Source organism: Macaca mulatta, chromosome 6 (genome assembly GCF_049350105.2).
Source record: "Macaca mulatta isolate MMU2019108-1 chromosome 6, T2T-MMU8v2.0, whole genome shotgun sequence".
Classification (NCBI taxonomy): Eukaryota; Metazoa; Chordata; class Mammalia; order Primates; family Cercopithecidae; genus Macaca; species Macaca mulatta.
The window spans coordinates 79,416,258-79,434,481 of NC_133411.1; the positions used below are offsets into that span (position 1 = coordinate 79,416,258).

The window sequence follows — 18,224 nt, forward strand, 5'->3', positions numbered from 1 at the left end:
AACATTGATGTATTCTGATGTAGTTCCTGGGGCAGTTTTATCACAGGACAATGATGAACTTTGTTGAGTACCACGCATACACAGCATTATTGCTTTGCCACCTTGTCAAATCTTTTTAGATCTTGTACTGACTGTAAATAGTTACCTTTGCTCCTCTGGGAAAACAGGAATAACTCTGACTTTATATAATTTTGGACCTTCAGTTTTTCATATGCATTTTAAGTTTCTAATGTACATACTTGTTTTCTTCAGTTAATGTAGTTTGAACTTATGCTCTTCTTCTGTGTATTATTAAATTTTCTAGTTTCAAATAATTAAAACAAGATAACTTTTTGGCTATATGGATTTATATTTTAGTTCTAGAATTTTCCTGTTGCTTCTAGTTTTTTGTTTTGTTCTTATTCATCTGACCTTACAGAGCAGAGTAGGAACTTCACTTCCTTTCTCACTGATTTTCCTGGGTGTGTGATAATTGAACATTTACTTGAAACCCGGTCAGATTCTGAGTCTAGAAAGTCCAACACCAGACTTTTCCCCAAAATCTCTACTTTATTCTGCTGTAACAGCACCACTAGAGAGCACAGATAACGTTCCTTTTGCTTCATGGCCGTGAAGTCAGTGGATTTTCTTTACTGGTGAACTTGTTGCAATTAATAGCTCCAGTGCTGCTCAGAAGGCATTCCAGAGATTGCATTGTAAAGCTGAAAATACTTTTAGGTTTCCTAATGCTTTGGATGGGATTTCTTCCAACAGCTGCATTTCTGAGGATCACAGTGACCTTTGCCTAATATTACATGTTTTGAAAATGTACCTACAGAAGCAGCTAACAGTGCTGCTGCTATTTCTTCTACATCATCATTATTGCTTCTAGATTCTAGATTAGTTTCCACTTTTGTTCAGATAAAGAATGGTATGGCAAGCATGCTTTGTCTATTCACTTTAGTTAATGTCTGAGGGCAGATATAGAGTAGCCCTTATCGCCAATGTTTTTTTATACTTCACAGGTCAATTCATATTTCTTGAAACACTGCTTCTAATAGATATTTGTAGCAGTGAGCTCCACCCCACCACCAGCAAAAAATAAAACATAGGACATTGAAGAATGTAAACAATTGCAGTTATCTCCTTCAGAGGCTTCTAGAAGCAGTGCCTAATTGACCTGTGCAGATACAATATAGATTCATTTATAAACAGTGGTGTTAATAAGTATTGTTATTAGCTTTTCTCAAAAAGCAAATTTTGACTGAACTTACTACTTCTACCAGGCTTGGTTTGAGTCGATATAAATGCCATTGGGACAGGCCACTTGATCAGTAATAAATGCCTCTGCTGTGTAAACTCTCTCACAAGTTTGAAATAACTTAACATAGGCTAGTGCTGGTTTCATTGATAATGAACATATCTTTAAAGTAGACATGTAATACACAGGGAGGTGTTATGGGCCTCAGATTTTTGTGCACATTTCTTCCAGTGTACAGCTTCAAGTGTTTGTGCAGCATGAAAGAACGGGAACTGACTGGAAAAAGACAGTGGCCTCAGAATCTAAGCTTGATTTACCAGCTTTTTTATTTTCCTTAAGCAACCTGAACAGCGCTTGCATCTTTTATCTCTTATTATGGTATGCTTTCTAAGTGATTCCCTACCTCTCATGCATGTACAACTTTCAATCCTGTGTGACTACCTTTTTCTTTAGGTCTCTTCCTACTACCTCTATGCGTGTTCCTTTCATGCCTCCTTGATTCCTCCATTGATGATTAAAGGCCTTCAGCTTTGCAGTTTATTTCCCCATGTGTATACTTAGGCCCACTTATATATTTTTAATTTTGTACATCTCTAAACTTTGAAAACATACTGAATATATTTCTTTCCACCCATTATATTTTTCAGTCTCTGAATTATAGCCTGTATTTTAGTGTGAACCAAAGGGCTTTGAAAATCATTTAATTTATTAATGATTATTAAACATGACTTTAAAGAGGGTTTAAACCTATTTACTTCCATTTTTTTACTCCTGCTTTGATTATGCTAATACATTTGTGACTTTTGATGATGTATACATTGACATTTATCCAGTAATTTACATTGTGATGAGATTAAGAATACAGATATTTCTGACTTGTAAAATTAGCAAATGGCATTGAAAACTCAACACCAAATTTATATAGGACTTAGGAACAATTTAAGATATTATTTTGAACACTTTCCAAAGTTAACTGTAGTGATTTGGGGAATTTTTTTTTTGTAAACTAATAGAATATCTAATTATTTCAAATAATGTTACCCACCAAAATGTTACAATGTGGTTCAACTTAAAAGTCAAATTTAATAATTTTAATTAAGGTAAGTATTTTATTTAGAGTTTACAATATTATTCTGGAGGTACAGCTTCAGAACCTTTTGGTCTGGAATTACTATCTGTAAAATAGATGTATTGGCAATAAACAAATGACCTTTGACCTAAAATTGGTTTGTTCTCATCAGCTAATATATCAGATTTAATTTTTATATGTGTAGATAATTGAAACAGGAATAAAATTTATATGTGTCAGTTATTGAAGGGTTAACTTTTTTTCAGGAATATTACTGGTCACTTCAAAATAAAACATATTTGATAGATTCCCAGTATTTCAACATCTGTGATTACATCTAAAAAAAAAAGAGCCTCCTGAAAAATAAGCTTTGATTACCAACAGTTTCTTTATAATAGAATGTCTTTATGTAAGGATTGCTGCATACTAATGATTTTCTTCAAATTCTCTTTTTCCCCTCAACCAGCCAGGCCCACAACTCCTCTTTCTGTAGGCACCATTGTCCCACCTCCGAGGCCTGCTTCCAGACCAAAGCTTACTTCAGGCAAACTCAGTGGGATTAATGAAATAGTATGTACTCAGGTTTTTAAAAAATTATATAACTGTTTTGATTTAAGATGCAAATGATATTTTTCTATATGCCCTTTTAGTTAATTGCTTGAAGTTTTCTACCCACATCCTCATAGTATAGAAAAATTTTCCCAGCTAATGCTTCCTTTTCTTTTCCTTATTACCTCAGTGATCATACCTGTGAAACAGGACATTGTCCAGTAGGAAACAGATTTCCTGAGAAAGTTGGCACATTATAAGACTACCATTCAGTATCCATTGTCTCACAATAAAGAAGCAGTTTTCATATAATTCTACTTAAAGTCAAATGTTAAGGAAGTAAATGGTGGCTTGTTCTTAGACCTTAAAAGTATATACTGCAAGGAGGATCATGGAAGGCTTCTAAGCTCGGCATTTAAAATTTTACACATAAGGAGACTGGAGTCCACATCATCCAGTTGACTTATCAAAGTACATGCGTGGGTGGGAAATCATTGGTTTTTAAAAGTCATCAGATAGAGAAAATCTATAGACTCTATTCAGTGAGGCTCTCCCAAACCAGTTTATTTGCCGTTGATCTGGTTTGCTTTGCTTCGTCTTCTACACTAATTGCCAGTTTAATAACCAGAATTAAATTTATAAGTCCAGTTTAATCTTTTTTCCCTTGATACACATTTCCAGTGGTTTCTCGGTCTGTATGGTTGAATGTTTTAGCTGAATGTACAAGAGTCTTTATAAAGCTGCCTCAACAACCTATACTAACTGTCCATCTTTCTCCCCTTTTCAGCCTAGATTCCAGCCACTTGAAACTTTTCAGTGTTCCTCAAACACATCATGCTCTTTCACATGTCCATGTCTTCCTCCTGTGCTCTATCTCAGATACCCCTCAGTTTTCTATGTTGACCTCTTTCTTTAAGACCTAGCTAAATATCGCCACCTAGGCAAAGCCCTCTTTGATCATTCCTTCACTTCTCTTCCTTATACCCAGATACTTTGCTTATATTTCTGTTAGTTCACATATCACCTTGTATGTACTTTTTGTGTGTGTGTTATCCATACTGGTCTATGCCTTCGTCAGTCTCGTATCCTCAGTACTTTGCATGATGCCTGTTGGGTGGTACACAGTTATGAAATGTTCAGTGAATATATTGAAAAGCTTTGGCACCAGATATTGAAATGGTGTTATCTTTCTTTTCCAAATGAACAGACTTAGTGGAAGTGAAATGAAAGACTAGGTGCAAGCTGCCAAGGAGAAGATTAATATTTAAGTAATACAGAAATTACTACATTTTAAAATACTTCATTCTCTTTTTTAAATCAAGTTATGACTAGAACTTTAAGTACATTTTAATAAATTGATTTTTTTCCTGATTGTAAAAACAGGAAATGATCATGTTGTAAAATTTGGAAAACAGAAAACAAAGAAAGAAAATTATAAATTTCCTCTGTATTTCACCACCCAAAGATAACTACTGTTAACATTTTTTGGAATGCGTGTTTATCCAGAGGCAGTAAAATACAGTTAAAAGTACTAGCTTATTAGCCACTTATTAGCTGAGCAACATTAAGCAGTTATTTAATCAGAGTTTAGTTGCCTCATGGATAAAATATGTGTAATGATACTAGGTTGTGAGACTTAAATGAGTTAATACATGTAAAACAGTACATTGTTGAATGCAAATAGTTGCTCAAAAAGTTATTAATGGTATAGGCATATTTTTAAATAAAAAGTCATACTTTACATATTTCTAATTTGTTTTCCACTTGCAAGTATATAATTCAAGAATAATCATGAATTATTGTTTGATTATAATTTTATTTATAGAATTAGGGGATACAAGTGCAGATTTATTACATGCATATATTGCATACTGGCAGAATGTGGGCTTTTGGTGTACCCATTAACTGAATAGTGAATATCGTACCCAACAGTACCCAACAGGTACTTTTTCTATCCCTACCCTTTTCCTATCCTCTGACCTTTTGTAGTCTTCACTCTCTATTATTCCACTGTATATGTCCATGTGTAACCTTTGTTTAGCTCCCACTTATAAGTGAGAACATGAGGTATTTGACTTTCTGTTTCTGAGTTATTTCACTCAGGATAATGGCCTCCAGTTCCATCCATGTAGCTGAATGAATTATTCTTATTTTATAGTCTTCAGGCTTCTTTGAAGTGATAGAATCTTTTGCCAAATAACTTTAAATTGTAAGTATTAATATATTAAAATAAAGTGGGACTCATAGTTGAATCCTTCACATCATCCCCTTATCACCATACACCACCCTCTCCCCATCCTTGAGAGCTTTCCAGAAACCACCCTCTGAGCTTCAGGGAGCACCATTTTAAGTGGCTACAGAGTATTTCAATATATGAGTGCTTTGTCTTCTACCCTGTTGTCAGAATTAAATTTCTAAAAGTTTTCAGAAATTTATTTAACATTTAGTTTCATGTTTTTGTTATTATAAACGATGTCTTAATGACTATCCTTATGGTTTCTAGCATTCATTTTTTTAATAAAAAAATTTAAAAGTGTAATTTATGAACTAAACTCTATGTACATTTTTAAGACTCCTGATAATTATTTCTGTATTGCCCACCGGAGAGGTTATGTTGATTTAAATTTTCTCCAGCTGTACACTGGAGTGCCTTTTTTGTTTTTTTTTGCGTGCTCATATGTGCATTTTTCTGGAGAGAGCTCATAGCTTTCACCAGATGCTCAAAGGATTCTATTACCACATCCTGCCTACCCACTGAAAGAACCACTCGTTGTTCTAGAGCAGGGGCACCCAAAGTGCAGTACCAGATCAGTAGCATTAGCATCACCAGGGAATTTGGTAGAAAGTTTCTCTGGCTCCACCCCAGGCAAATCGGAAATTCAGGGGAGAGGCCCGGCAACTGTGTATTATTAACAAGCCCTCCATGCGATTCTGATGCATGCTGATGTTTTAGAAACATTGTTTTAAAGCAATGCTGTCCAACAGAAATATAATATAAGCAACATATAATTTAAAATTTTCTAGTAGCCACATAGAAAAAGTGAAATTCATTGTAATGTATTTTATATGCTATAGAAAAATATTATTTTAACACATTCAATTATAAAAATGAGATTTTTACATTCCTTTTGTGTGTATGCCGTGTCTTCAAAATTTACTTTGTGTGTTATAGCACATCTCAATTTGGACTAGTTACATTTCACGTGCTATTGGCCACTGTAGTAGATAGCATAATTCTAAAATTAGAGAAAACCACTTGAGAAAAGAGCTGTTTTTGCCTTTACCTAAAAAAAAAATTAAAAAGGCAGTCACATTGTATTGGCCTTGAGGTTATGTTGCCATAGGAGAAATGTCCCACAGTAGTTGATCTCAAGACTTTTTCCAAGCTTGTGAGTTTCAGACTAGCTGTTGATTGGTATCTGTTCACTCCAATGTCCTATACCACCTTGGTGTGCATATATATACAGCTGCATTTTTAGCATCCTGCCGAATTTTTTCAACCTATTGTCCATCATAATGGGTCATCAAAAAGCTGTACTCTGGAAAAAATAAATGTTAAATGGGTGGGGGGTTACAAATTATAAAACACTTTTTGCAATAAAATGACAGTTTTATTAAAATGAATATCTGTAAGTTTATATTCATGCAATGAAGAGTTGACTAGTGTATGAATGCAAGTAGGGTTTTGTTTTTACCTTTTTTTTCCATGTTCCTCAAATAACTGAGGACAGTTATCTTTCTTGTTCACAGCTTTGTATCTAGTACCTAATCCAGGGTCAGACACATAGTAGGCACTAAATAAGTATCTACTTGCCTAATACTTTTGTAAGCAGGAAAAGGTTTTTTTTTTTTTTTTTTTTTAAATGAAGACAAATATGCCTATTTTTTAAGAAAGCAAAACACCTCAGGAAGTGTTGCTGATGAATTATTGGTACAGTTAGGAACTTGGAAGGAAAAAAGTCCGTTCACCAAATTAAAAGATAAATGAATTGGAGTTATATTTTTTATATTTGTTTTATGTTTAATTAGAAAATTGGGAAGACAACAGAATTGAGTCTCTCTAACCTTTGTATGGAGTGAGTTTTCACAGTGAGGAAACATTACAAGGAATTACTGAGGAAATTGTGATCAGATTTGTAAACACCAAAAGTGTAAAGGATAAGCAATATTTAAGGAGGGAAATATTTGCAAGAAAATAAGGCAAAGGGTTAGTGAAAGCTCAGATAATACTAAAACCTCCCCAAATTACATCAACCCATTCATGAAAGTAAAGTGAAAGTTTCATTTTTATTTTCCAAATTAGAAAAAAAATTTTAATCCCTTTTTCTTCTGTGACTCATCCATTTGTTTCTGGCAAGGGTGTAGAGAAATAATTTTCTCATATTTGTAGTCAGGTAAAGTGAACAACGCTTTTGGGAAGCAGTTTGGGAAGAAGAACATTTATACTGTTTAAACTAATTTAACTTCTGAGAATCTGTCTTAAACATACTTTTTTAAATACAGGAAAATTTTTATGCCCAAAGACCTTTTTTACAGCATTATTTCAAAATAACCTTTTCAGGTTTTAGTATGTTCTTAAAAATGATTTGATATATGGCATCTCTGATACTAAGTTAAAAGAAACTCACACAGTAAATTTGGTTTGGTATGTTAAATTTATCTGATAACTTAAAAGTCTGCTCTAACAAGAGAGGTATACTGGTTTAGCATTTTGATAAATAACTTTTTGTTTTTAAGCCCAGGCCATTCAGCCCACCTGTAACTTCCAACACCAGCCCACCTCCTGCTGCACCATTAGCCCGGGCAGAAAGTTCTTCTTCTATCTCATCATCTGCTTCATTAAGTGCTGCCAATACTCCAACAGTAGGTAAGTGGGTTATCATCAATTACATGTGAAATGTAGTGTACAAAGTATATGTATGCTAAATATGTATATATTTTTAAATGGGCTAATGAAGAATTTAACATTAGAAATTTTGTTTTTCTGGAAACACACCTGTAATTTATTAAACTTTCCACACTTTGCTTTTTTGTTTCACAGTATTTGTTGTCTGGATAGAAGAATTTTAACTGTGGTTAGCACCGTTAAGAATGAGTCAAATTTATAAATTGCTGATCAGTATAAATAGTTGAAGGCAAAACAAAATGCAGTTCTTCCCACTGTGAACTGATTGTTGCATTTCTAAGAAAGTTTATGTTTTAGAAACAGTAGTGTTTTGAAAATGATTGAATGAAAGAAAACAGTTTGTGCTTGCAGTGAATTATATTTTTCCACAAGAATTTCAAGACTTAAAAATAGCTCTTAGGGAAGTGGTCCCCAACCTTTGGCACCAGGGACTGGTTTTGTGGAAGACAATTTTTCCATGGACTGGGGTCAAGGGGATGGTTTCAGGATGATGCAGGTGCATTACATTTATTGTGCACTTTATTTCTATTATTATTACATTGTAATATATAATGAAATAATTATATAACTCACCATAATGTAGAATCAGTGGGACCCCTGAGCTTGTTGTCTTGCAACTAGTCAGTCCCATTTGGGGTGATGGGACACAATGACAGATCATCAGGCATTAGATTCTCTTAAGAGTGCGCAACCTAGATCCCTCACATGCGCGGTTCACAATAGGGTTCTCGCTCCTATGAGAATCCAATGCCACTGCCAATCTGACCAGAGGCAGAGCTCAGGCTGTAATTCGAGTGATGGGGTGGAGGCTGTTACTGTAAATACAGATGACATTCACATTCATCTCCTTCTGTGTGGCTGGGTACTAGACTGTGGCCTGGGGATTGAGCATCCCTGTCTTAGGCATAGCTATATGAACCTAAACCTCACCAAACAAATTCAGTATTTTAGTACATCTAGACTTTGCTCAAGAGTTTTTTTTTGTCATCACTTCTCAGTTTTTTCCTACAAATTCTTACTACCTTTTTCACCCATTGTTAGGATAATAAAGCACAAAGCCAGTTAGACAAAGCAGCTGTGTTGCAGGAGCAACAGCTTCTCATAAAAATTATAATTGTATTTATTGCTGCTGGTTTAGGTAGTGATGGGTTTATTCTTGATAATGCAAATCACTGATTTGCACTAACTGAGCACTAATTCAGTAACGGTCAAAGTGTGGTCCTTGGACCTGCAGCATCTGCGTCACCTGGGTACTTCTTAGACATGTAGACTTTTAAAATCAGAAACCCTGGAAGTGGAACGAGCAATAGTTTAATAGGCATTCCAGGTGATTCTGATGCATGCTAAGTTTGATAACCACAGCCCTAATTAAGCTGATTTAATTCCAGTTAATTTGTCAAGGCTCACATAGGAGAAAAGCAACTTGTGTGTGGCCATTGTAAAAAGCGGATAAGTAATATAGGCTAGAATGAAATATAAAATGGTTTGGTTTCTAAATGTCTAAACATGATGTCACCATCTTGTTACCTCTGTGAACACAGCATTTTTCCCATCTTTTAATTTTATATAAACTGAATATGTCTAGCAAGTTTGTTCTTTTATTTGGTTTAATGAATACTTCATTTTTATTTTTTGTTTGGTTTTAATTTTTTTTCCCACAGAATCTGTATTTTAGTCCTAAAAATCCTAATTGGGACCTACTAGAAATCAGGCAGGTGGTCTGGGTAACCTTCTTTTTGCTTTAGTTCCCCCCTCCATTATCTTTAGATTATTCAGGAGGTTTTTTGTTTGTGATAGAAACTAATTTTTATTGAATTGGTACATATTTGTTTATGGTTTGAGCCAGTGCTGGCAATAGGACAACCAAAAGCAGGTGACAGTGAGAATACAGGCAAGGCAGGTTTTATGTGAATTTTATACAACAAAGATTTTTAAAATCTACCTAAAAAGTTCTCTTTCTTTGCCATGAGTTTTCAACGCTGTTAAGATTTAAGTTTCTAATTCTCCTTGTTTCTTGAAAATGTTTTCTTTTTCTGCATTATTTTGTTTTATTTAAATACAATAGAAGATGATAATTTGATTGGGACACACTCTGAAATTGAAAAGCACTGTGAGACGTCACCAGGTATTGTATCAGAAGCAGATGTGTGTGTTGACTAATGGTCCTTAAGTGTATCTAAAATATTTTGTTATCTAACTTTTCCTTTTCCAGAATTGTATGATGTCTCAGAAATCAAGAATTATGCTAAGAATAACTATTTCAGTTTTGTGCTAATTCCATCAAATTGCGGTACACGATCCATTATAGCAAATCCCCAACTATAAAAACACAGTATTTTTGCGTTTTCTTCTCTGCTTTCCTCAACTCAGCTTTAAGAAGTATCAATAAATCTTAATTTTAGCTATCAAAATCAGATAAGTGATCCAAAAAGAAGTAAAAAGAGTATGTCAGTTAAAAAAAACCTCTAATACCTAAATTAGTAGAGCAAAGGCTGTCTTATACGAAAACCATACAGATGAAGTTAGAAGCATGGAGAAGGTAGGAGAGAGTCGGGAGTGGGTCTCTGTGTTTTATTTTTGAGCAGAAAGGAAATCTACATAAATATCCATTGATTGTTATAAGAAGGTACCCTGTACCTGTTATGTACCTCAAGTTTATAAGCTGTCTACATTTTCAAAACATAAAATTAGCTACATATCTAACAATTAAACCAAAATTAGAAACCACAATCTACCCTTATTAAGAGAATAAAGAAATTTTTATTTCTAAGAAATTACTTATTTGGAATAATACAGTATACTTTTAGACTTTTTAAAAGACTATTTAAGTACATATTTCCTAATCATTTTTCGAATTATCCATGCGCAATATGATCTTGAAAGAAAAGCAAAAATAGAAAATACGAAAGGGAATATGCCAAATGTTAAGTGGGTTTTGAGTTTTTCTTCAACTTTCCAGTACTTTTCTATGCTTGCCAGTGTTTCAGTAATGGCATAATAATTTACAGGGAAGCTAGGCATAATAATTTACAGGGAAGCTATTTCAAGAATTCTCATGTTATGTGCCCAGATTAGATTGTTGAAAAGAATATTTATGCTGCATGTTTCTTTTAATTTTTAGTGTAAAAGCAGTAGTAGACATTAATGTTACCTTTGACTTTCTATAAATATTCATTTGTGTGAGTTACTCAAGAGACTTTTTTTTTTTTTGAGATGGAGTCTCGCTCTGCCGCCCAGGCTGGAGTGCAGTGGTCAGATCTCGGCTCACTGCAAGCTCTGCCTCCCGGGTTCACGCCATTCTCCTGCCTCAGCCTCCTGAGTAGCTGGGACTACAGGCGCCCGCCACCTCGCCCGGCTAGTTTTTTTTTTTTGTATTTTTCAGTAGAGATGGGGTTTCACTGTGTCAGCCAGGATGGTCTCGATCTCCTGACCTCGTGATCCGCCCGTCTCGGCCTCCCAAAGTGCTGGGATTACAGGCTTGAGCCACCGCGCCCGGCCGAGACTTTTTTTTTTTAATGAGACAGGGTCTCACTCTGTTGTCCAGACTGGAATTCAGGGATGTGATCATAGCTGACTATAAACTCAAACTCCTGGGTTCAAGCAGTCCTCCCACCTCAGCCTCCCAAAGTACTGGAATTACAGGCGTGAGCCAGTACACCTGGTCAGGAAATATGTTAATTTCATATTTAAGAGAGTATAATTTTAATAAAAGTATTACAATAACAAATGTTGGTGAGGATGTGGAGAAACTGGAACGCTTGTGCACTGTTGGTGAGAATGTAAAATGGTATAGCTGCTGTGGAAAACAGTATGGCTGTTCCTCGGAAAATGAAAAATGGAATTTACATACGATCCAGCAATTCTACTTCTGAGTATATACCCAAAAGAATTGAAAGCAGGACCTCAAAGAGATAGTTATATACTCATGTTCATAGCAGCACTATTCACAGCAGCCAAAAGGTAGAAGCAACCCATGTCCATTGTTGGATGACTGGATGAGCAAAATGTGGTATATGCATACAGTAGAATATTATTCAGCCTTAAAAGGGAAGGAAATTCTAACATGCTATGATAACATGGATGAACCTTGAAGACATTGTGCTAAATACTGTATGCTTCCACTTATATGAGGTACTTAAAAGAGTAGTCAAACTCATAGACACAACAAGTAGGAGGGTGGTTGCCAGGGGCTGGGGAAACTGGTGGGAGTTGTTGTTTCATGGGTATAGGGTTTCCGTTTTATAAGATGAAGATAATTATGGAGTTGGATGATAGTAATTGTTGCACAGCATTATGAATATATTTCATACTGGTGAACTGTATGCTTAAAAATTGTTAAGATGATAAATTTTATGTTATGTTTATTTTACTACAGTTACAAAATTGGAGAGAAAAGATTATTACAGCCTTTGTCTTTTTCAGAAAATATGTTTTCCTGAATTTCTGATGACCATCTTGTTTAGAACAGTATATTAGGGATAAAAGTGGATTGAACTAAGATTTACAGTGAAGTTTTCCAGTGTACAAACATATTTTTATATTTATAATCAGTAAATTTATACTTAATCAGCTTTTTTTTCACTTGATATTTTCTCACATCCCAAAACTAATGACTCTTGATCAGGCCACTGGCTTTCACCTAACTGCTCTCACCTGATCCAAACTTGTTTCCCTGCCAACAGTCATTTTTCCCTTCAGTCTAGGATTTACTACGTGTTCAGAGAGATCTTACTACATAAAAACCTAATAATGTTTCTCTCAAACATTATCAGTGGTTTCTAGTGATAGAAGTATAAAATTAAAGGTCTTTCACACCCTAATCTGGATCATGAGCACTTTTCCAGCCTCATCTTTGTGTCTTTTCGTCACTGCGGCCCATCCCTCACATTTTTTGTTTTGCTTCTGCTTTGCAAAACTAGTACTTGTGCATCAAAAAGGCACTGTTTTGTTTTGTTTTGTTTTGTTTTGTTTTTTAATGCCCCCCTAGCAAAGTGCCTGGCACATATAAGTGGTTAATAAATAGTAATTGTTGTGATTTCATGAATAACTTTTTAAGTATGAAGAACCTTCTAAATAAAAATTCCTTCAAAATCTAGAATACCAAGCTAACAGAGTGTCTTTTTTCACTATTTGTAGCATCTCAGATTTAGTTGTGAGGCAGAAAAAGCCAGTACTGATTTTTATCAGAATAATATTTAAGGTATCTCAGAAGTAACTCAGTGTTTCACTATAGGAGTCGCATCTAAAATAAAAATGTCTGATGGCTGTTAACATTGTGTAACATTTATATAAGAAAAGAATATATTCAAATTCCAGAGATAAGTGTTGACCTAGGTTATTTATTTTTTTCTTTCACTAAGGATGAATAATTATAACAAACTCTCATATGTTTTTATAAAATTGCATTTTATATATTAAATGAAATGCCCCCACTTTGGAAAATCAGTAGCAGTAGCAGTAAGGCACACAGTGGTAAGAAGAGTGTGTTTGTGAAGAAAAAGGCAATGCACTATTTTGAGAGGATACTTCATTTACGTTAAATGTAAAACAATAAACAGAAACCTGAACACTTGCATAAATTTGTTTACATTTTAATTTTGCTCTATAGACACTGATCTTTCTCTGATTTGACTCTGAAAAGCATCTTATCTGAGTGAACTTTATGTCAGGGTTTTTTTTTTTTAAGTAATGTTATTAGTCAAATATTTATTGAGGCAAAGTAATGTGGGAATACAATATAAGCACCAGACAAACAGGAGATTAAAGAGAATTATAATAATAATGAGTAGTGTATGAAACATTACTACTTGGATAGAAAAAACTTAAATACAAAAATTCTAAATTGGCCTTAAATTATTCCCTGAAGTATATGATTGATAGAACCTGGAAGAATTTGGTATTTGAATGTTTTTGAAGCCATATTTTTGTAATTTTAGCTCTTTAGTCAAGGGCTTTTTCATTCTGACATTCCTTAACCATTCTGTCTTTCCATTTAAAAGAAATGTCTGTGTGATATGTCTTCCTAGGTTTTTTTTGTCCTTTGTATTATGCTCCAATTTGTTTTATACTATATTTCTTAGCCTCCAGATTTATCATGGGACATCACTGAAACCAGTAGTAGGGTCATTTGTGACAACCTAACAATGGTGAACCTAACTATCTTTATATTTAGTTTATGTCTTTCTGAAGGATTTAACAAGTTAATTATATATATTCTAGGTGTGTCACGGGGTCCCAGCCCTGTCAGCCTTGGAAATCAGGATACCTTACCTGTGGCAGTCGCCCTTACAGAATCTGTTAATGCCTACTTTAAAGGAGCAGATCCCACCAAGTTAGTTTTTAAAATATATACATGTGTGTGTATGTATGTGTGTTGGGTGAAGGAGGCGGTGGGGCTTGGTGGTAAATTTTAAGAATTACATTTTGATTCTGTGTAGATTACAGTTTTCTGTTATTTATTTACCTGCTTTTTTGCTATCTAATATAGTCATTTAATGATTGCGTTCTGTGTACATTCATTCATCAAATACTTGAGCACCTGTTATTTCTAAGACTCTGTTACATGTGCACTAAGGCTACTTTAGTAAACAAATGAGTTCTCTCCTGAGCTTGCATTATAGTGAGGGAAAACTAAATATCAAAGAAACAGCTGTATTTATTGGGTATTGATACATGCTATTGAAGAAAAATAAACCAGGGTTAGAGGCTAGAGAATAACATTAGATAGAGGGCTACTGTTTTAGATAGAATGATCAGGGAGAACTTTTTTGAAGTTAATTTAAGCAGATAGTTGAAAGACATGGAGGAGCAAGCCATACAGATATCTGAGGAAAGAGTATTCCAGGAAGAGGGAACCAGTGAGTAAGATACCAAGGTAAAAGCATAATTGGTATATTCAAGAAACAGCAAGGAAAACCATGTCACTGAGTAGGAGTAAACAGGAGGGAGAGTACTTGAAGATGAATCCGGAGAGGTGTGAGACCAGGTTAGGCATTGTAGGCCATGATAAGGAATTTGGAATTTATTTTGAGTAACATGGAAAGCCAATGGAGGCTTTGAGCAGAGGAACGATGAAATTACATGTGTTTTCAAAGGAGCTCTCTGGTTGCTGTATGGAGAATAAACTGAGGCAGAGGGTACAGTGGGCAGTCAGAATAGATGTAGAGAGAAAGAAGATTAATTACAGAAGACCAGGTGAGAGATAATGGTGGCTTGTATAAGGGTATTAGCAGAGCAGGTGATGAGTAGTAATGAGATTCTGAATATATTCTGAAAACAGAATTGTTAAGATTTGTTGGAGGTAAAATGCTAAGTTTGAAGTTTAAGACATCTTAGTGGAAATGTTGAGTTGATACTTGGATACATGATTCTGGAGTTCAAGGAGTAAGTCTAGACTAGAGATAAAATACTTGGTAGTGTAATTAATTTGTAGATAATATTCAAAGTTAGTGGCCTTAAGGAATAGATAGAAAAGAGATCTGAAAACTAAGTCTTGATTCTCTCCAGTGTTTAGAAAACAGGAAAATGAGAATGCTCTAACAAAGGAATTTGAGAGAGCAAGCAGTAGAGCAAGCAGTAAGAGAGGTAAGGAGAGAACCAATAGACCCGTGTCTAGAAACTAAGTGAATAAATCATTTCTTGAAGGCAGGTGTGAACCTATATCTGATGCTGCTTGACAGGTCAAGAAAAATTGACCATTGACTATATGGAAAGTCATTAGTGACATTCACAGGAGAGATTTTAGTGGCATAGTGGAGATGAAAGTATGCTTTGAGGGTATTCAGGAGCCGAAGGTGATGCAGTCTAGACAACTATATTTGGAAAGAACAAATGCAATTATTTCAGGATGTTTAGCTCTTAAGTGGGAGCAGAGAAATGGAATGGTAGCAGGAGTGAGGTGGTGGAATCAAAGGAGGGTTTTGTTTATTTTCATTTTTGTGTTTTTTAAAAGATACATATTTCAGCATGTTTGCATGCTGATGAGAAAGATCCGGTATTTACGGAAAAAATTGGACCTGCAGAAAAAAGAGGGAACAATCACATGCATGAAGTCCTTCAGTATGTAAGAGGAGATGAGTTCCAGTGCAGAATTGCTGAGATTGGCCTGAGGTGCAGAAATTGATTATCTGTTGAAACAGTATGGACTGCATAAGATACGGATAAAAAGTTAGTTAGATTTACTAGTGGGAATATGAGGAAGTTATTTTTTTATTTCATCAGTAAAATTAAGAGCACAGTCATCAGCTAAGAGTTGGGGGAAGGACTATTGCAGGTTAGAGATAAAAGGGGAAGCTAGGAAAAGATCAAATGAAGAATAAATAGACTTGGGAATGTGATAGGATTACCAAAGGGGTCCAGTTGAGAGTTTTGGCTATGTGGTTATATGTTTCAAAGGAAGAAAGAATAGAGGGTTGGAAGAAGCAATAAGGAACAAGGGGGACATCTACCATCACCATCACCAGGCCCAGTGCTTTTTGGGGTTTGGGAGGGAAAAATAGCTACAACTAGGTATAGCATTATGAGGAAGCAATATCCTTACAAGTCAGGCAGGGAATGGTTATCACAAAAAGGTGAAGGAACAATATCAGTGTGCTGGCATTTTTGTTTAGAGTTTAATTCCAGGAAAAGATGATGCTAGATGAGTATACCATTTCATGTACATAATTTTTAATAATTAAATTGAAAAAAATTTATAATTGTGATAAAGAATATAGATATACACACATATAGGTATGTGTGTGTGCATGGGCACGTGCGCATGCGTGTGCCTTTTTAAACCAAATACTCTTTAAATGGAGATTAGAGCATTTTATTTAAACACTTTTCAAAATCCGTGTTTTAGGTGTATTGTGAAGATCACTGGTGATATGACAATGTCATTTCCAAGTGGAATTATTAAAGTCTTCACCAGCAATCCAACTCCAGCTGTGTTGTGCTTCAGGGTGAAAAATATCAGCAGACTAGAGCAGATTCTTCCAAATGCACAGCTTGTGTTCAGGTTTGTGTACTTTTTGTTTTGAAGGCTGAAATTTCTTTTTAAGATTTTTTTTCCTGCCGTGCACAGTGGCTCACACCTGTAATCCCAGCAGTTTGGGAGGCTGAGGCAGGTGGATTGCTTGAGCCCAGGAATTCAAAACCAGCCTGGGCAATGTGGCAAAACCCCATCTCTACCAAAAAAAAAAAAAAAAAAACCAAGAAAAAAAACACAAGAACAAAAACTAGCTGGGCATGATGATGCGTGCCTGTAGTCCCAGCTGCTCAGGAGGCTGAGGTGGGAGAATCGCTTGAGCCTGGGAGGCAGAGGTTGCAGTGAGCCAAGATCATGTCACTGCACTCCAGCCTCGGTGACCGAGCTAGACCCTGTCTCAAAAAAAATGTTTTTTTCCCCATCTTCGTTGAAATAATAATATTCAATTTGAAAATCATGCCAAAATTATTCTTACTAAACACCCTTCTGCTCTCTTTTTATTTTGTTTTCAGTGGTGCTAATAGTTATTTTAAGATTCTTTTCTATCTCTCCATCTTCTCATCTTTCAAGCAGGCTTCTCCTGTGTTCCATTTTTCATCCCCTGATGTCATTTTCCTTCATCTCACCTCTTGGTTTATTTCTACTAGTTTTTCCTGGGTCACCAAATTACTACACAGAGGCAAAAAATAAAGATAAATCAGTAAAATAACAAATATATTTTTTATACATGTAGTGATCCATCACAATGTGATTCCAACACAAAAGATTTTTGGATGAACATGCAAGCTGTTACTGTCTACCTCAAGAAGCTGTCAGAGCAAAATCCAGCTGCTTCTTATTATAATATAGATGTATTAAAGTATCAGGTGAGTGTCATGTCATTGCAAAAATTCTAAATTAAAATATTAACAAATGGAGTCTAGCATATAATTAAATGAATAAGTATGTCATAGCCAAGTGAGTTTTTTCCCCAAAAATTCAAGGATGTTTTGAAATTAGAATAAGCCAGTGGAGATTTTGACCAGTTTGGTAAAATTCACCATGTATTCATGATTAAAATAACTGAGTAAATATAAATGCATGAATTCGTCCTTAACCAGAAAAGACTAGCAGTGTCAGTCTTAACAGTGAAACTCCCAAAGTAATCAGTTAAAGTTAGGAATGGCAGAGATGCCCATTAGCGTATCCTAATGCCCATTAGTAGATCCTGTTAGTATATAAGAGTTTTCTGGATGTATAAGAGAACAAAATAAGCATTAATAAATACTGGGAAAGAGGAACCAAAATTATTATTGCTTCCAGGTGATATATTCCTCTCAAGAGAACCAACTGAAAAACTGTTTGACATAAGGGCATTTAATATGGTGGTCAGTTTAGAAATTAATACCAAAATTAATAACTTTCAAAGCCAATTAGAAAAACTAGTGGAGAAAAATATTCACAATAAAACAATTAGGAATACAACACAATCCCTAGTGACTTGAATATGGGA

At 34.9% G+C, this 18,224-nt stretch overlaps 1 protein-coding gene across 2 annotated transcripts in view; it reads left to right on the plus strand.

Moving 5' to 3' along the window:
- FCHO2 (FCH and mu domain containing endocytic adaptor 2) overlaps positions 1-18,224 on the plus strand; it is a 137,151-nt gene that overhangs the window by 107,332 nt on the left and 11,595 nt on the right. For both annotated transcript variants that reach the window (XM_078003937.1, NM_001257784.1), the window contains 5 exon segments: positions 2,776-2,879; positions 7,596-7,725; positions 13,984-14,095; positions 16,607-16,762; positions 17,466-17,598. In XM_078003937.1, the coding sequence (XP_077860063.1) occupies positions 2,776-2,879; positions 7,596-7,725; positions 13,984-14,095; positions 16,607-16,762; positions 17,466-17,598 (635 nt within the window).